This window comes from Coturnix japonica, chromosome 3 (assembly GCF_054131305.1).
Source record: "Coturnix japonica strain WE chromosome 3, WE-NBRP24, whole genome shotgun sequence".
NCBI lineage: Eukaryota > Metazoa > Chordata > Aves > Galliformes > Phasianidae > Coturnix > Coturnix japonica.
Genome location: NC_140665.1, coordinates 94027398 through 94048094, shown reverse-complemented (window position 1 = coordinate 94048094; position 20697 = coordinate 94027398). Strand labels below are relative to the sequence as shown.

The 20697-nt window shown below is 35.4% G+C and overlaps 1 protein-coding gene across 20 annotated transcripts in view; it reads left to right on the top strand.

Moving 5' to 3' along the window:
* The window catches only part of CYRIA (CYFIP related Rac1 interactor A), a 53182-nt gene that overhangs the window by 24335 nt on the left and 8150 nt on the right, over nucleotides 1–20697 (top strand). For 5 of the 20 annotated variants that reach the window (XR_014944256.1, XM_015859427.3, XM_085542195.1 and 2 more), the window contains exons 4-8: nucleotides 8662–8741; nucleotides 17968–18089; nucleotides 18956–19061; nucleotides 20179–20315; nucleotides 20395–20472. Coding sequence is in view for 16 of the 20 variants with exons in the window: in XM_015859427.3 (XP_015714913.1) it covers nucleotides 8669–8741; nucleotides 17968–18089; nucleotides 18956–19061; nucleotides 20179–20315; nucleotides 20395–20472 (516 nt within the window). In the remaining 4 variants the exon portion in view is untranslated. Of the gene's footprint in view, nucleotides 1–6487; nucleotides 6713–8392; nucleotides 8473–8661; nucleotides 8742–17967; nucleotides 18090–18955; nucleotides 19062–20178; nucleotides 20316–20394; nucleotides 20473–20697 lie in introns of those variants that run through there. The other 15 variants (XR_014944257.1, XM_085542201.1, XM_015859430.3 and 12 more) reach the window with 5 other exon arrangements.

The window sequence follows — 20697 nt, the reverse complement described above, 5'->3', positions numbered from 1 at the left end:
TTTTTTCTTGCCTCACCCCATCCTCCAAAGAACTCACAGTAAGGAGCTGGCACAAACCTAAGTTTTATGGCTCTGAGCTGAATGAAATCACAGTCTTGCTACTGTGGCCAGAGCAGAAAGAGCATGGTGTGCAGGTGAAGGGAGGTGATCTTCCCCATCTCCTCTGCCTGGTGAGGCCACATAGGGAGTATTGTGTCCAGTTCTGGGCTCCTCAGTTCAGAAAAGACAGGGAACTTCTAGAGTGAGTCCACAGAGGTGATGAAGCCCTGGAGCATCTCCCGTATGGGGAAAGGATGAGAGACCTGGGACTGTTCAGCCTAGAGAGGGGAAATCTTATCAATGCTTATATCAGTAAATAAAGAGCAAGTGTCAAGTCAATGGGGCCAGGCTCCTTTCAGCAGTGCGCAGTGACACAACAAGAGGCAGCGTGCACAAACTGAACATGGGAAGTTCCATAAGAACATGAGAAAGAACTTTGCTGTGAGGATGACGGAGCTCTGAAGAACTGAACCAGAGAGGTTGTGGGTTCTTTTCCTCTGTGGAAATTCAAAACTTGCCTAGACATCTTCCTGTGCGACCTGCTTTAGCAGGGGGTTGGACTTGATCATCTTCAGAGGTCCCTTCCAACCCCTACAATTCATTGGTTCTATGATTTCTTTATCTCAATTCTATCCAGGTGTGAATGGAAAGTTAGTTACAGTTGAAAATTAAGTGAATTTCTTGGGTCCTTATTAAGTAAAACTTACAACATTTTACTCTAAATCTAATTTTAGTGTGGTTTTTTTTCCATAGTTCCTAGTTGTAAAGGCACAAATAGCCTATCAAACAATACAACTCAGAAAAGACAGTAAAAACTGTTGGATATAACTAACTTCCTACATTTTGATTGTCGGTAATGGGCATTTTTATGTCTCCCATCCCATGCATCTAATTTTGAGTCAGTACCAAAGGAAAACCAGATTTCAAATGTCAATTTACGCTTGTTTTTAAACTAAATTATGAGGTAAAGAAAAAGGGAATGGGAAACCAACATAATGGGTTTTAATGATGATACTTATTCTGAAATTTGGTTATTAAAGTACTATTTTGATTAGTTTGGCTTTAGTTAGAAGATGAAGTTAAGACAGCGGATAAGTTCATCGAGTGTTACTGCAGCTCTGGTCCCTACAGAAATTCAGTTCCGTGTGTGCATCTTCTGAAGAAGTAGGTTAGTACTGATAGTTCAGTGCAAAAATCAATTAGTAATTACATCTAGACTAATTGTGGCACCTTACTTAAGCATAAAGATCACAAGCATTTCAGATAAAACATTAAATGACTTGTTTTTATCTAGAGCAAACTTTTCCATGAGCTTTGTGTAAAACTTCTTGTTCTTTCATAGTTCAGTACTAAGCAGTGTGATGCAGATTAAAAACACTCAGGTGTGTCTCTGGTTTAGATTTCCATTCAGTCAGTAGAGGGCACCTTGTCACCAACAAAAGCTTCCTGGGTTTGTGTTATCTTTATTTGAGTGAAGCCATATTGAATGAGCAAACGTCTGTAGTCTGGTCTGTGAGTTTTAAATGTCTCCTTCACAGGAAATCCACTGAGTAGCATTGTAGGGTTGTCAAAACAACTGTACAATGTTCACTTTTGTCCATATGTCTAACTTTGCTCACATCACTGAACAATGCTCTGTTTTCTTTGTATAATACGCCTCTATAGGCATGTGCATCTTGTAATGTGAAGGGAATAAGCTGTTATGAATGAGCTTGTGATTAATCATCATGAAAATTTGTCAGCTAAGTAAAAATAGGTTTTATAGGGAAGTAGAATAAAGTCACTACTGCGTATCAATTTTATTGTCTCGACAAAAAGATACCTTGCAGATTTCATTGCTAAATTAAGAGTAGCTTCTAGTAGTTATTTAAATTAATTATGTTGAAGCCTGTCAGGGTCAGTCAGTATGTTGTTTCAATTTTCATTTGAACTATCTAATGGAATTTTTAATTGAAAGGAAGGAATTTTAATTCAGCATCATTCACAGCACTCTTCCCTTACTTGGCACCATATGCAAATAACAGATTTGTTAATATACCAGAAAAACTTTCAGCTCAAAAATGTTTTTGGCATTCTTTGCGTATAAAGCATATTACTTGGAAATGGATTTACTAGAGGATGTGCTCCTTAAAGCATTAGGCACAGTGCTAAAGTATCACACACAATACAAGTGCCTAATGAAACAAGACTTACGTTTTGTATTTCCATAATTAAGAGGGCGAATATACTTGCCTAGTAACTGAATATAACTTTTAAGGCAGGATATTTTGTAGAAATGCCACAGTCTTGAGTTTTCCCTGGAAGTTTTAATTAACTGGGAGTCTAATGTGGAAGAATGAAAGTTAATAAAATAATATCAGAAGGAATAAAAAGATGGCACAAAGCTAATTAAGCAAAAGGGAAGAATTACTGGACTTCATGCATTTCTATAGCTCCTGTCTAATTACAGATTACAGTTTCTTTGGAGAAGATACATTCTGCAGTACATTTAACATAGCCCCTATTCCTGGGCCCTGACTGTATGATCAATCATTGAAAAAAACTGGAGTTTAGTACTTTTCTACTCTGCTTTATGTTTAATTTATTGCCCAGCATAACAATGAAGTAATTTTTCCTCAGCCTCTGTGATTACCAGACCATCTGCGCTTCTAAGTTTTTATTTCAGACACTTGCACTGCATTTTGTGTGACCATATGAAATATTCTGTTTGGTGTAGTTATAAGGCTGAAAAATTGGAAGACATTAAAAGGTAGAAAGAGCAACAATGTCTGGTTTTTTCTGTTTCTGATTTTTCATCTGAGTTCGTATTTTGGTTACGATTTTTTGTGAGAGAAGGCAAGAAGGAAATTCTGACAAGAACTGGATAATGGGGCTGTGACTTCTCTTAGGATATTTGTGAAACAGAAGTTCAGTTCCTTCTGGAAAAGGATGAAATGGTTTTGCTTTGAAGGAAGTAACTCTAAATGCTAGCTAAACCTGTTCTGCTTCTGTTAAAGGCATCTCTTTTCCATGCATCTATTTGGTGCCCATTCCTGCTTTGCTTACCTTAAATTATCAACTGGTAGAGGCTCTATTTATAGAGCATGGGGAAATTGATCCCCTTTCTGGTGTTTTAAGCATCAGTGGAAGTGATTCAATGAATTGCATTACGATTACTGTACTTTGTACGTTCAGGTGAAGGTATCAAGTACAACAGTAATTTTTTTATTTCAAGCGTAATTTTTATTCCAGTTATTTCATTGGCTTACATTCTTTTTATTGGTCTGCGAATCAGAATCCATATTTTTTGGAATCCTGGTTTCCATTCTTTCATGATGGCTCTTTTTGACATAGCACACTTTGAAAACACATGGGTGTTCTCTTCAAAGTATATTCAGAGGCAAGGCTGGCACGTTGAAAAATCCCTTTATAAAGCTGCCGGTTCATCTGAGGTAACCCTTTTTTTTCACTTTTGATTTTAGGGAGACCACAAGCCAAGCTCTTAATCCTTGGGGCTATAAATACTCGTATTCTTGGCCATCTCTTCTAACATTCTGTGATTATTTAAAAATCCATTTGTCATTACAAACCATTTATTATATTCTTCTGACTTGCCTCACCTTTCTCGTAGTTTTTAATTGTGTCCTGCAAGCTACCTATTAGTTGACAGTAAAAGCTCTTGGCTCAAAGCCTTATTTATCTAGGAACTATTATAAAATAACTGTTCAAAGCAGAATCTTTTTATCTTCATTTACTTTCACCTTGAGCAACATTCTTCTCTTATTCCACTTTGCATTTTTTTGCGTCAGTTTTGGGGGATGGAGTTTAGTTGGATTTTTTCTGTGTATACCCATGACCAGAATAAGAAAGGTGAGACACTGTTATTTCTTTGCTTATTTGTACTATAGTCTCTCTGTATGCTCTCAGTCTGTGGATGCTCTCAGACTGTGTGTTTCCATTTTCTAGGAGCTGGTCTTCCACAAGTGCTTTAGGAGAGTAAGTGTTTTTAATCTTTATTGCAAAGGATAAGAAGCAAAATCAAAAACGTTAGTAATGGAGTTGGCAAATGTGAGAAACGATTTTTTAAATCTTCCTTCTTCTCCCAGACAAAAAGTGACTGATATGAGTTTTCTTCAGACAACCAAATATGTTCTCATTACCAAGAAACTTTGATGATGTTTAGTCAGGATTTCTTTTTTTTTTTTCATTATCATTTTATTCTGTAACTCAGTTAGCTATTTTCTAAGTTGTGCAGTTCTGTGTTGTTCCCTTAGAAGCATCTCAGCAAACTACATGACAACTTGAAATTGGGCTTTTGATCTAAGAGATCTTGAGTTCAGATGGTACTATGTTTTATTATGGTTTTTATATCGCAGTTAATTATTCCTGCGGTAAGGTCAGTTACACTGCTTTAACGATACTAATAAGCTTAGTACACTACAATTCCCTCAGACTGTGGCTGTATGCATATAGCAGTGAAGCTATTCCATTAGAAGTCATCGTTCCTAAATACTGATTGCTGCTCCTGAGCTTGGGAGTCTCTGTTTCTCCTGAAACTCCCAGTGGAGCTTCTCATGAGAACCCTCCCAGCCCCATTTAGTTAGGGTAATTTAAATGAATTTAAGCAGTAGGTATTTGCTGATCCAGCTTATTGTGACAAAAGCCTTTTAGACCATGTTTATGTATGTGGGCAGATTTAGGAAATTATATATGGCAAAGAAGCACTGATGAACAGGAAAGGGTTGAGCTGATGAATGTGTCTTTTCCACTAATACAGTGTTTAGACACTTCATAGGTCTGCATATAGCTATCGTGATACTGCTGTTTTTGAGTTTGTATTGATGTAAATTAGTCCTGTAAAGTCAGATGAAACAACTTTATTAAAACTTACAACGTGTATAATATTGTAGCTATCAATGAATAATAGTGCAGGACTCCACAGTTTAAAATTATGCAATGACTTAAAGCAGTAAATCCACAAATATATTAAAGATCTTTAAAAAATAGTCTAGCATTTGGCATACAAAACTGAGTTGATAATACCCAGTTTGTGAACATCGATTACATTTTCAAAACAGGATTTCAGTATATCTGAGAATGTAGATAATATCCATGTCAGATTTGAAGGATTGATTGGTGGGCCATGGAGCTGCATTTTATTTTCCGCAATGCAAAAATAAAATGATTTTTACTGTAGGAGAAGGAATTTGTAGCAATACCTCTAAAATGTCTAAACTGAATCACTGAAGTTTTGGGAGCAAAGTGATGCAATAGAAAACCATCCTGTGGTATTTTAGTTTTGAAGCTCAACACTTTATAAAATGCTAGTGAATAATGATGTGAAACACAACAGATTTCTCACACTTTGCTTGTATCTGTGTGCAACTAATTAAATGTTGAGCATTGAATAAGGACTAACGAGCTTTCAGCTGTCACCAGTACTTCAGAAAAGTATTTTCAGTGTTCATAATTCATATATATATTAGGGTAAGCTTTGATCATTTACAAAGGTAGAAAATTGAGAATGCAAACACCGTTGTGTCTGCATATCATCTTTTTTAAAGCACACTGATAAAAGGTTATGTTTGGAGGGGTATGGGCACTAAAGAGAAGCTGCTATCGTTTATGAGTATTGTGACAGCAATGTTTTTATGCATGCATTGAGTCTTATTTCGGCATTTGCACAGATTTTGCAGTAACAAAAGGAAAATGCTTTGCAGTTTAGAGAAATGGAATTTTGAATTGTCAGGATTAAGCCTTTCTAATTTGCTACTGTGCATTAGCTGTATGTCTGCATTTTTGTCACAACTGTAGTATATATACTGACTCACTCAGAATTTATGCCATTAATTACTTTAAAATCTCATTGGAAGTTATCATGAAAGTTTTTTTGTGGTTCCTGAGGTTTGAAAAACATTATTTCCAGGGAAGGACAGTTTGAAAGATCTAAGTTGTGGAAGCAGCAAGCTATGAAGAATAAAATGATGTGTCTTGGGGCAGGGGAATATGCTTATTAACGTTTCTATGAAGATGAAGATTAGTCTTCTGTTACACACTTAAAAACATACTTTTGAATGATTAATTGTAGTTGAAACCAAATGTTACTTGGAACTAGAGTTGCTTTTGGTTTTGCTTTTAGAAAGCCAATAAAGAGCTATTTTGAATCATAAAAAAATGAAGCATATTTATTAAATGTTTGAACCGTAACTTCTAGATGTTGGTCTTCAGTATCGCTCATTGTACAGTTTTGTGTATACTGAAGGTAATGCCAAGCCACTGCCTTTAAGATCATTGGAAAATGTAGTTTAACCCAGAAAAAACGATGTAAATTTTGTGCCTGGGTTTTTGTTTAGTACTTTTAACAGCTGAATTCATTTACTGAATGCGGATTATAGGAAAGGATAAGAAAAAATGAACAGCTGAAAAATTTAGTAGAAGTTCAGGACAAATACATTAGAAATCTCCACAGCTATGATGTTATATAGTTCTCTGTGAAGGAACTGAAACCAAAGACTGGGCACATGACCTAAAGCTATTCAATGCAAATAAGAGTGCTTAGGTTCAGTTTTTGGCAAAGGGAACAGCTTTCTTGCTGTTCAAACCATGCTATCAGCTAAACCAGTCTCTGGATGCAGAGCTAACTTCGACAGCAGAAGAAATGGTTGGATTCTCTCTGAAGACTGAAGGCAATGAGGTAAGATACAGCTTAAAATGAGTTGAAAGTGAAGAATCCAAACAGAGTCAGTAATTTAGATTGTGGTAGCATTTCTTAGTAATATAAGTTGTTTAGTTCACGGTTATGTAAACGAAACTAAGTATATGCATGTTATTTTCCCTGTTCTTAATGATGTTATAAAATGTAATACAGAAGTGTGATGAGATGTAAATCACTTAGTATACAAGGTTTGGTGCTGTATAAAATTGCTTGCCCTGTTCTCATGTTTTTCGCCTTTTTAAGCTGATCGTGAAGATGGGCTCAGTTCATAAAGTGTGCATCCTGTGAAAGTGAAACTGCATTTCATTTTTTCTTTTTGCTTATGAATATATGTAACTTTATGAATAACAGATAATGTATCTTTATGTTTCAATATTGTTTATGTAAGATGATGCTGACTGTGAAGGACTTGACAGTCTGCTCACTGGATTTGTTCTGGTGAGAAATGTCTGAAGAGGTATTTCATGCAAAGCAAAGCTATTTCTATAGCAAAAAAAAAAAAAGGGTTTACATGAAGCTGTATGTTCTGAACACATTATGGAATGACTGTGACTGCTTTTAAATCTCCAAACCTCAGACTGTCTTCCTAGGAGATGTATCATTTATATACATATAAAAATGAGAGGTCATGATACTTTTTCTGCTGTAGTACTTGAGGGAGAATTGGAAAAACACCTTTGCCTCCTCTGATGGAGTTTTGACCATATTCAAACTTAGAATAACGTTGTTGTTGTTTATATTCTGATCTCTCAAACTGCAGAAATAGATGTGAATGAGATGTGAGCCCTGAGAGTGATGGTTCAGAGTACTGACAGTGTTTTATCACTGAGGCAAAAAACAGATTTTCATCTCATTTTTAAACTTAAAATCACATTTTATACATGCCTCCAGGGAGACTGTTTATTTTAGCATGTGATTTTCATAGTTTCATTGCTTACTTCTGAGGAAAAGTTTAATTCCCAAAAATCTGTACTTTCACAAACTTTCAGAATAATATATTGTTTTAAGGGCTGGTATAAACAAACAAACAAAAAACATCTTTTTCTTCAGTTCTACTTCTGTTTTTACTTCCAGAGAGACCTGGTTTTTGAGAATTGGTCACTTCTCCTTCTTGTTAAATAAATATTTTCAAATATTTTCACTGTGATAAAAGATAGGAGTAGCAAATTTTAAAAAACCTGCAGTTTCAACTTCTAAAATTAAAAGTTAAAAAAAAAAAAAAGATGTTTTAGTTTTCTAATACATTTTTCTTGTAATATTGTTTCAAATTGAGTAATTTTAATGATATATTGCAAGTTTATGCTAAGGATCTAACTTAGCAGCTATGATATTTTTGGCTCTGGAATGGTATTTGGTCATCTGAGTCAAGCAATTTAGAGGCTTTACAAATATAAATACAGTTTTCACTTAGTTTCTTCTAAGTAAATAAGCTCATAAATATCCGTACTTAATAATGTTGTACTGATGTTTCAATTCCAGTTTGATAGACAGAATTATTTCTGTATCAGTCCAAGGTTTTACTCTGCACAAAACTGACCATCAAAATATTTCTTGTGGTCCAGAACGTGTCATAATGTTTAATGAATGATGTTTCAAACCTTAGTGGTAGTATTCTAACTTCACGTGTGTAACTGTTTATGATTTTGTTGCATTTGCTAGGTTTGCTGGGATGGGTAATCTTCTTAAGGTCCTTACCAGGGAAATTGAAAACTATCCACATTTTTTCCTGGATTTTGAAAGTAAGTTCAAACAATTACAAGATTATGAGAGAATCTTTTCCCTGACTTAACAGCGAACTAAGGAAAAAAATCTTAAGATCCGATTGTTTGCAGTGTATATTTTCCAGCACAACCAGTCTATCCAAGTCCTTGTCTCTAAAACCATTTGCTCACTCAGAACTCCTTTTCTCTTCCTTTTCTATTTTTCAGGAACCAAATGGGAAATCTTTTAAAAGTTCTCACTTGCACAGAGCTTGATCAGGGGCCAAATTTTTTCCTTGACTTTGAAAGTGAGCAAAGCTTCTTGCCTGGCTTGCCTTCTTTGCTTATTACTTCCTAATAAACTGCATGTGCTTACGTGTCATGAAGCAATTCAAAAGGGATTTGCAAGCAAATTAAATTACACTTAGGTTGAGTATTGAGCTTTTTGGGGAACTATAAGACTATGTAAAACTGCCTCATGAGAAGATGGCGGGATGATAGATATGCAAATAAAATATAACTAATTTAGTTTCAGAACATTTATAAGCCATTATTAAATTTATATGTGAATGAACTTACTTCAGCTTACTCTTAACAAATCAGGGTTAATAATATACGTCCTCTGTGTTTCTTCATTGAATGGAAATATATTTACAGTGGAAATAAATATGAAGAGCTTAAAAAATACCAACAGTGTAGGTGGCTTCAGTGGTGATTTAACTGGATTATTATAGATTTTAAAAAGTAATGAAGTGGTATAAGTGTAAGTACTTGATTGCATCTCTCTTAATTGCATGTTTATTGGTTTGCAAACAGTGTTTCACATACTAATTTCCTTATCACATTTGTTTCTGAATCAGAGCTATTTCCCTTCTGCTGGTTGTGCTTTTCCTGCATGTACTTCTGAGCATTTTCTTGAAAACTGGTCATCAAATCCTTGAATATGGGTTAATCTTAACTTCACTAATCGTGTGAAATGCTTTTTATTGGAAATGCTAACAGCATGTGATTTTTTATTTTTTATTTTTTGTCTCTTAAAACCTTTAATGTAAACAACAAAAATGAGTTTTGAAAGAAGCTACTTATTGTATAATTTGATTTTGAAGCATGGTTGAAGAGCAGATTTGGGATGTACTCTGGCACAAATATTATCAACTTGAGTACTTTAATTTATTCCTACATTATTCTTCCAAAAATATTATATATTTATATATATAAAGGTATATATATATATATACATAAAATTGACATGAAATAAGAAATTATGTATATAGGTGCTCAGAAGCACTGGTTCTAAAAGTCATTTAAGCATATTTAAATCTTAAGAAATTGTTCAAACTTGCCTTTTTGGATTAGAACTGGAGTGTACGAATGTAACATTGTACATACTTTAATCTTCTAATCTAAATCTCATTTACCACAGTATAAAGAAGCAGTTTTAAATTATGAAGATAGTTAATTGATTATTTTGGGTTTGGAATAAGGTACTGCAGGCCTTCGATCCGTTTTTTACTTCTGTCTGTATGATTTGAGACCTTTATTCTAAAACTTGGATGTTAAACCTTTCTACAAATCATCATGTAGTTTTTTTCTGTCAAACTTCAGGGCGCTTTAGTAGAGTGCTATGCCAAACTTTTGCAAAGCTTTTCAGCTGCTTTGAACTTCCAGACTTTTATCAGTCCCATCATGTCCTGTATTGTAAGGGAGGTCCTATTAGTTGGGACTGCAGACTTAGCAGGAAACAGTTGGCCAGGCTGTGGGAGGCCTTGTAGAAGTGCGAGGGGAAAATACATATTTGATTGTCTTGGCAGATAAAGTTGTTGGTTTTTTGTTGTTTTTTCCAAAAATTGCTCTGCCAACTGGAACAGAAGTGAGGTGAAGCTCCTTCTCACAAGGAAATGCAAACAATTGGCGTAAGCACTTGTACACTTGTCAGGCACAACTACCTAGAGTTTGAAATTGTCTTGGAGATTTTTGTGGAATAATAAAATCCGTGTTCTGTGGAAGGAATGTAAATGCAGGGGCATGTGTTGTCTTGGTGCAGTTTTTGTATTTCGCTTTTCACATTGAAACACTGAATTGTATAAAAACACACTCACATAGTGATAGGACAAGAGGAAATGGTTTTAAACTAAAAGGAGGGAGATTTAGGTTAGATGTTTGAAGGAAATTCCTTACTCAGAGGGTGGTGAGGCACTGATGCAGGCTGCACAGAGATGCTGTAGATGCTCCATCCCTGGAGGTGTTCAAGACCAGGTTGGAGATGGGATCGTGAGCAGCCTGATTTGGTGAGTGGCAACACTGCCCACAGTGATCAGGGTTAGGAGTGGATGGCCTTTAAGATCCCTTGTAACTGAAGCCATTTTATCAGTCAATTATTATAAATTGAAAAATAATAAAAAGCTTTTTAAAAGTTTGAAAAGTGTTTTGTTTAATGAAAAGTTGGATTTTGATGGTTTCACGATAGAGAATCAGAATGGCAAGAGGGAAGTCAGGAGACTTAGAGCAACAATTTTTCTGTGCTGCTGAAAACATTCAGCAAATGCAGTTCCAAATGTACTTGTATTATGCTCACAACTAGTATAAAATTATCATAGATTTCCTACATTCATTTTCAAATACACCGCATGAAGAAGGTTAGCTGCCAGTCTCTTTAAATATTTACTGATCTTTCTGCTATCTTCCAGCTTGATTCCTGTGACAGATCTTAGATGAGAATCTTGAAGGAAGAATTAGGTTGATAGTAGAAATGTAGCATTCCTACCTGTGCACAAGGATTTGTTCAACTGCGCAATACCTGTTTGTATACTTGCTGAGGAAAAAATCATGCTTGTGTTCACCTCTGCTTTAGACTGTGCACAATTACTAAAAGAACATTAAGCATTTTCAAATGTTAGTGAAGTAATTGTTGGTCAGTAACTGTCTTGAAAACATTGCTCTGCAATTTTACATATCCCAAGGAGATTTCGGCTGAGTTCAACTGAAAGAATTAATACTGAAGGTTATAAAAGCACAGGAAATACTCTGGAGAATGTTCTATGGTGATTTGATCTGTTGACTGTGTTTTGTTTTTTGCATCAGGATATTGCTTTTTAGTTTTTATCTACTTCTTCATTAGCTATAAGCCGAAACCTCAACATGTCTGGCAGCATTACTTCTGAAATTTTTTGCAAGGTTTTGGAATATTTCTGCCCTGGTATTTTTTGTTTTTCATCATTTGGAATTTGTTCTACCAGAAAAGAATGTGTGTGACATACTTTTTCCTCCTGTGCATAAAATGTGCCATGCAAATATTTTCCTTTAGTTTTTTGTGTGTATTTTTTTTTAAATAAAAATGAATAAATACATTTATTTATTTTTTAAATAAAAAACCCCACAGAAATAACATTTTTCCTTCTATGGAGGAGTAAATCTATGGATCTAGATAACCTCTATCTCCATACCTCAAAAATCAGTGGCTTTACGTGCTGATATTGATCAAAAGTAATGAGTGTTTGTCTATGGGAAGAATAAAAAGAATGCGAGGGTGTTAAATTCCCTGGACAATTGATTTAAGGGGATCTAAGTTTGTGCTTTTCCAAAGGCATGATCCTATGGCTAGTGCTATGTCACACAGATGCATATAAATGTACTAGAATTAACATGTCCAGCAAACCTTTTTGCACAAGTCATGTGTGACCACTGTGGGGGAAAATGAACTTGCTGAGAACTAGCTGTTTAAATATATATATTAAATATATATGTTAAAATAAAATAAATTTAAAAGCCTACCACCTTCTTTCCTCAACCTACTGAACACTCAGATCAGTCTGGAAGACTGTATGGTTGGAAGAACCGTAGCTCTTAGTACACACAAATGAGAACAGAAATGCAGAATAACAGTAGCAGAACAAATCTGGATAACTTAGTTAAGAAACTATACAATAAGTTCAACATAGTAGACTTCAGTTTTACTTTTTTTCACTTACAGCCCTCAGTTAACATAATTCAGATAATCACAGAATCATAGAATGGTTGAGGAGCACAATGATAATTTAGTTTCAACCCCTCTGCCAAGCACAGGGTCACCAACCACCAGACCAGGCTGCCCAGAGCCACATCCAGCCTGGCCTTCAATGTCTCCAGTAATGTCTCACGAGTTTATGAGTTCTCCAATGCCACGCAAATATTTATTCTTGAAAAGCTGCTGTTCTCCAGGACAGAATTTTGCTTTGATGAAAAATTTGAGGGGGGCATCTTACATGGCATCTTTCGAATTTCTTTTTGTTTAGTAATGTTAAAATATAAACTCACTTTTCTCTTTAATATTTTTACCAACCTGTTTTTTTCATATTTAGCCTTAATTCATCCAATAAATCTCCTATGCAGTTCTTGATAAGTGCGCAGGTAGAAAGAGGAACATCTAGAAAAATAAGTTCTCTCACTAAATTGATAGTTATGTTCTTTTCTTTAATTTTATTTATTTATTTATTTATTTATTTATTTTTCCAAATTCTACCTTGTGCTGTATTTGAAATAAGGAAGAGTCGTGAAACAAGAATGAGTGTTTTAAAGTTTCACCTTCACAACATTTTTAATGGCTATCTTAATTTTCTCCGTTCAATGCTACCACCAGTTATTTAGAGTATCATGGTACTCCTCTTTTCTGCAGCTTTATGTATGATAAGCTGCATTCCTTACAACATGATTTACTGATGTCACTGAATCCATTTCTTGATTCCAAAGTAGGAACCAAATTTTCTAAATGCAATTATATTTTTTGAAAGATTGAATCTCTTATTAATTTCAAATAATGTTGTATGGCAAAAGCAGTTCTGTGTGCTCTCTCATTCTTGAACCGTAGTATAGGTGTTAATCTGTACAAGTAGAAACAATTTGAAGGTTTGTCCAATCCAACTTTGAACCTAAGTAATTCTGAACTTCAGAGGTTAGTGTAGAGTGTTCTCCTGTGTGGGAGAAAAAAAAAAAACAACCCTTTTGAAGTGAAATTCAAAGTGTATGCACTCACAGAATCACAGAATCACAGAATGACCCGGGTTGGAAGGGACCTCAAGGATCATGTAGTTCCAACCCACCAAATTAATGTTGGAAGATCTGTTGAAATACTTAAATAAAGAAAAAAACTTTAATTTCCAGAAGGCAAACTGTTCTGCTGTTCTATATTTGATGTTTTTATATTCGAAGTGACACTTACTTGAATTTACCATGTACTTGTTTGCCCACCTTTGCTCATAACTTGAATAAAATCTTGTTAGGAAGGGTGATTGCATGGCAAGTCACGAGTTTGTGGTCTTCACAACTAGATAAGGTTTCATTGTTACCCCATAGGGTGATTCTCTTGAAATTTTTTTTTCCCCATTCAACAACTGTTTTGTTTATTAGATCATGACTTTGATTAAATTTAGTAAAAGGTAGATGAATTCTGGGCAATTAAAGCTCTTTCTGTAGCATGTTATGGGTACTCATTTTTGCAGAACTCTGTTGTCAAACTACTGCTGTCGAGTTCTCAGGTAAATAAGTATTCGAACATGAATTCTTGGGAATAACTTGAAGGTTTGTACCAACAGTTTGTTTTGAATCTAAAAGGATAAAGCTTTATAACATGCTTCAGAAAGCTTGTAAGCTTTTGGCTTTCTTTAAGTGGCATCTTCATCCCATTCTCTCCCCAGAAACATATATCTTTTATAAGACCAAACTCTCTGAATGCATAACCTGAACAGGTTCCCCTTTTTCCTAAATGTTAACCAGGTGTGCTTGTTATCTGATCCTTCTCCAGAGAATCAAGGATACTTATATTCCAGTATTCCACCCCACCATCCCCAGAAAGATTTATGAAATGATGAGTTATAGTTGCTCATCTATGATTAAAAGTATCTATTAATGGAACATGTCTAGCAGCACAGCAACTGCCCATTTTTTGCAGGATGTTAATTAGTGCCCTTGCTCCACAGGCAGGAAGGCTGGAAGTGTAATCTGTATCCAGCCAAAGTAAGATTAAACTCATCTCTTGCACTTCGGAAAGTGCCCTAAGCAAGAAGTGGTGGTTTATACTAAGGGCATCCTCTTCAGGATGTCCACTCCACATGCATCATGAGGCTGAAAGCAGCAAACCAATGACCCTCACGCTAGTTTCCATGGCATAGCCTCGTGTTTCATTTTGTTCTGGCTTATTCTGGAATTCTGGCTTATGTGGTAGGCAGGGTTTTTTTCCATTAGTATCATTCCTTTTAATGTACAAGATATAGCAGCTTCTCATACTCTCTGAAATGCATTATTCATTGTAGTTGAAAGTAATATTTTTTTCTTTGTCAAGGACTTAAGCTTAGCCTGTTTTCTAATCATGTGCCAGATTGGAAGGTGAAAAACCATTGTAATGGTGTCAGATCTGAAATAGATGTATGTACATGCTGTGCTTTAATTTGCTGAGAAGCTGAAAGAAGAGCCTGTAAGACACCTTGTTTAACTCACTGTTCTCTTGCATGGCTGTCAAAACCAGGTGGCCATGATATTATCTGACAAATATGATTGCACATTTAATGCACATGAAATGTAAGCACTATCCAGCCTCAGTGGAAATCCCCTTAACTTCCAATTGCATTGGCTGAGAGTGGAATAAAGTTCTGTGCTTTTTGGGCTGCATTTCACTTGTGGAAAGGGTGCATGCACTGGAAATACTTCATTTACAAGTAACTTGTTATGTCTTAATTGTTGGGATGTTCTTACACTCGACTTTTTGTAAGTGCTTCATATCCGTTCTTTTGTATTTAATCTTGTCCTGTTAGTACTGATGTCTAACATGTGTTGCATTTTCTGTTATTTTCTCAAAAGCATATTAGGTGGTGGATGAGATAGGATTTTATTTTTTTTTCTTAAACAAATGTATTTTAAGAAAAAAAAAAAAAACAGTTCTCTCTACCTTCCAACCCCATTAAGTACCTGAAATATGTAATGCATGTACAAATGGACTGCAGTTGTTCCAGAGAATTTTTTTAGTTATCTGAGAGAGGTGGAATGGTTTCCTGTTTTGTCTTGCTAAAGAAAGAGTATTCTGATAGATAATCACGAGTACTATAAAGACTGTTAGAATTGAGGGTACACTGAAGTCTACAAGGCTTGAAATGCAGTACAGTCATTGGTAGTGGGACCGTGCTATCGAGAGGGCTTACACTACATGTGGATTAGCTAGTGACTATGGTTTTATTTATAAACGTGTTCAAGTTGTTTAAGCATGTGCTGATTCTCCGATGTTAGGATTGCAAGGGCTGATTCAGAAATAGTATTTTATTTATTTATTTATTTATTATTCAGAGCTGGAAAATGAGCTTTGGTATTGTTGGAATAGAAAAACAATCGTAAAATCCACAATCTCCATCATGAAGAATTCTTAGTTTCTTTTAATTTTTTTGTTGTTGTTGTTGTTATAATTCAAAGCAAGACGAAGTCCTTTAAAAAAGGTGATCAATCACAGATGTGTTAGCTAATCATGTTTGTCGAAACCGTAATGTAAAATCCCTTTTGAAACATGACCATAATTTTATCAGAGCACCTATTTGCATAACATACAGTTCACACATAAGATGCACGTATTTAAAAAATAAAATAAAATAGCCTGAACCATCCTCCCTGCTTTTATTTTTAAGCTAAACAGTTTCTGCATACATATAAACCGCTTCTGCAAGTGCAAGCTAAGCCTATTGCTCTGTAGCTTTTGCAGCCTTTTCCTTGTCCCTTCCCTTTTCCAGCCATCTACCATTCTCCTATCTCTCCTTCCCTGTGTGCTGGAATACCACAGAAAGCTCGATTGGTTTCAAGTACTCACCCTTCCACCAGCTTCCAAAATATGAATTAGGAAAATCTGAAAAATATTGACTACAGTAGATGTTACTGAAGACCATTTGTAAATCCCAAAGTGATGAGCAGACCAGAGTGTTTAAATTTTTATTAGGGAGCAATACTTTTTAAAGAAAATGAACTGTAAAAGTAGCATAAAAGTTCTTTGTTAACCAACTCATGCTTCTGGTGATGTGATTGTGCAGATTTTACACTTGTGATTTGTACTAATCAACAGCTTGCTCTCTTTTATGCCTTAATATTTGCTGGAAACATTATTTTAATTAACTTCTATTAAAAATATTAGAATATGGATGTCGACTTATAGATGACTCCTTCCTTCCCCCTACTCAGTTGTGGATGGTATGGAAGTATTAAGCAAAAGTAGCTACTTCCTTGTGAAACTTAGAAATGTTTACTGTTTTGTTTCCTTCTTTTTCACAAGTTCAAAGAACTACTAAGGTGTAATTACCCAGTATTTCTTGCAGCTTGGGGAAAACAACAGTTAATATCACTGCAAACTAACAGTTGAGTTCAACAGCCATGTCTAAGCTATGATTTTCATCTTTTGAGGTAGTTTTCTCCTTGATTCTACTTTCCTTCTGAGGTATAACATAGTATTGTTTCAAGCCTCCCTCCATCTTTATAATAAGCCCCTTTTAAGCACTGAAAGGGCTCTAAGGTCTCCTTGGAACCTTCTCTTCCTTAAGTTGTACAACCCCGACTCTCTCAGGTCATCTCCACAGCAGAGGTACTCCAGCCCTCTGGTCATCTTTGTGACCTCCCCTGGGCCTGCTCTAACAGGTTCATATCCTTCTTGTGCTGGAGCTGAACCCTGCACCACAGATGCATATGATGAGAGTGGAGTAGAGGGCTGACTGGCCATGCTTTTCTTTTGACGTGGACTAGGTTAAAACTGGCAGTCTGGGACACATATATGTATGCACTGCTTCCCTTATGTCCAGTTTCTGTCCACCAGCACCCCATATCATTTCTTCTCAGGGCTGCTCTCAGTCTGTCCTGCAGTCTGTACTGATGTTTGAGATTGCCCCAAGCCAGTTGCAGGATCTGGTATACATGTGGGCATTTTGGTTTCCTTCAAAATGTCATTGCTCTGAATGTAGAAGATCTGTGTATCTCTCCCACCCTGAAAACAAAGTGATGATTGATAGAACTGGGTTAAACAGAACTGCTGTTCAAGTAGTAGAAATGGTCTCTGCCATTCAAAAGGAAAACAATTATTTTTACATAGTATTGTACCTGTGTTGTATAGAAGGAGAAAAATACTTTGGGAAGCCTGGAGGAGGGGTGATGTGATATAATATTGTACAGCACCATCCACTGAAAGGCTTCATTTTATGGCTTCATTTTATCCCCAAGCTGCAAGGAAAGTAAACAATCCTTTGTAATTGATCTTTGGAGCTTGTGTACAAGGTGCCTTTTTACTAAAGGACCAAGGCACTAACCTCTTTTCTAATTGCACCACCTTGTGATGATGAAAAGAGACTTCTGAGCCAGAGCTTACCAAAGCAATGGAAAAACTTTAATGTTAGCCAAATGGCAGTGCAGAATAACTCTATCTTCAAAAAACAACAACAGAATGCAAGTCAAGTTGGTTCTAATACTATTAAGTTTAACAGAATAATCTTGCTGTTAGTGTTGCAGCAACGTTTTGTCTTATGCATTTTATTTTTATGTTTTTAGATGCCCAGCCCACAGATGGAGAAAGAGAAGTATGGAATCAAATCAGTGCAGTTTTACAGGACTCAGAAAGTATGCTTGCAGATCTTCAGGCTTACAAAGGAGCTGGACAAGAAATTAGAGATGTATGTTTGTTCAAGCTAATGGGAGTTCTCTGGAAGAAAAATTGAAAAAAAGCATTGTGTTCCTTGGTTCTGTTCTGTATCCAGGCACATTCTATGGAACTATATGAGAATCTTTATGATTCTATATTGAAAAGTTACAGATTAAGTGCAACATGATAAGTTGTAATGTTAAATGATTAAATGATGACTTTTGGAACTTCTTTTGGGTCTGCTATTAGCAATCAATTAATACTTATTTTTCTCTTTGAGACAGTTTCATGTACCTCATTTCATATATCTTATGAGTAAAGTTACAGTTAAGAACTAATACTTAAGAAATAATACTCAAATGTGAGAAATACATAGGAAAAAATACCAAAAATGCCTATTCTAAGTAAGTGAGATAATGAAATACAGTAAATTATATTTTTACATCAATTTTGCAGGTATCTTACTCTGTGAAACTAGTCCTGAGGTGCAATTCTGAATTGTAACTTACGGTCTCTGCTGGCCAAACCTTTCTGAGTCAGTCTTGAACTTACTTTAGGTGTGAGCTGTTAGCTACAGAAGTTTAAAATAATAACACAAAAGGCTGTTTATTTCTTCATGGAGTATTTATACTCTTGATGCTTTTGCAGTATGTTTTTATTCAAAGAATGTGTTAAAAGATTCCTGCATGTCAGTGTTGGATTTTTAAGTTGATGAAGGGAAGAAGGAAAAGAATGGTATTTTTTAGACTTAATAACTTTCCCACGTGATGTTAATTCTTATTATTGTTCTATGTTTTACAATACTTACTTTCTGAAATACTGTACTGGACAGCTTCCAAACCACCTTTACTTGCTGTTCGTAATTCACAGTTCTTTATAGTGGAATTTTCATTCCAGGCAATACAAAACCCCAATGATATCCAGTTGCAAGAAAAAGCGTGGAATTCGGTATGTCCTCTGGTCGTGAGGCTGAAGCGCTTTTATGAGTTTTCACTGAGATTAGGTGAGCTCTGGTTTAGTACATCTGTTTTATTAGATTACCTTAAAGAAATATGAAATTTCTTTTTCCACTAATTTTTAAAGTGTTTTTGTTGTGTCTCTTTGATCTTAACCAGACATTTGCTTTCGGTCACACTTCCCAGTGCAGTTTTGTGTTTTTTTTTAATCTTCTTTTGATTTCAAAATTATTTAAAGTTTGTTGGCTTGCCACTTAAACATTATATAATCTAAACAGAGCACAGAGAATGCAGTTGTGATTATGTAAAGTTTTTCTGATTCCTCCCACTGCTCAAAGCTTCATTTATGTTTGTTGTACTGATGCAGTTTACTTTTTGTAATTGGAATTCTTGTAGAGATCAGAGTTTTAAAAGGAATGAAGACAAAATTATTTTGAGATTTTCTTTTAAATAAAGAGAAGGGGGATGACACGGGGAGGAGGATATCAATACTCTCTTGCAAGGTGAAAATCCAAGGCTGGTCATGTTTTAAAGTGACTTTACCATCCGTGCTGCCCTCAAAAAATTACGTAATTAAGCCTTGAGTTAAGACTCTGGATGGCAGTCCTTATGCAAAAAAATGTCTTTATGCAATGGGAAAGTTCCCAGTATGGGGAATTCTTCTATAAAGTCCTGCTATGCCTATTAGTTTTGAGTAATGTTAGTAATTATAGCCCCAGGACCTGAACTACATTGCTATCAGTGCCTAAGAGTACACTTCCAATAACTGGCATGCCAGAACAATCTCTGTACTGTGCTGATGGCTAATTCAGGAAGATGAAAGAGAGGGCAGAATATTTGGACACTGGAGAAATGCCTTCTCCATGGAATTTTTGGTAGGGTTCCGAGATAAAGGGTGTTAGATGGAGAAAAGGGATGTAATGAAAAAGAATTCATTGATACAAAATGGAGAGAAAATGACAGAAATCTTAATGAAACTTAGCAAGAGGTGCCTTTGACTAATGCTTCTCACTTTAGAATAGAAACAAAGAGGATTCTTGTTAGGGCTGTGCATTATTCTAAGCCTTTCTTCTCTTCTAATGAGCTCTTCTAATAAAGCATATTTAAATACTTACATAAAATCTTGCCTTAATATGGACTGAAAAAATAATATTTTATTTTTAGAAAAGGCCCTGCAAAGCTTACTGGAATCTTTGACATGCCCACCTTATACTCCAACTCAGCATCTGGAACGGGAACAGGCTTTGGCTAAAGAGTTTGCAGAAATCTTACATTTTACTCTTCGTTTTGATGAACTTAAGGTTAAAATCTTTTACTATATGCTATTTTTTTTTCATATATTTTGAATCAAAGCATTAATTCCTGTTTCCTTTCCCTAAGATGAGAAACCCAGCAATTCAGAATGACTTCAGTTATTATAGGCGGACAATAAGTCGCAACAGGATAAACAACATGCATGTAAGTAAATAAGGTCTGATCTGCTCTTCATGCTGAAATATTTATTGATTTGTGTATACTTACACCATTTGTGGAAGTGTTTTTTTCCTTTTGATTCGCTAGCTGTCATGTTCTCACCTTCACAGTGGGAGTTATGCAGCAGTCTGGATAAAGTGATTATGCTGGAGCTATTCATTCAGCAATCTGCTTGCTGACATGAATGCGTGCTGTATCTTTTTCTTGCTG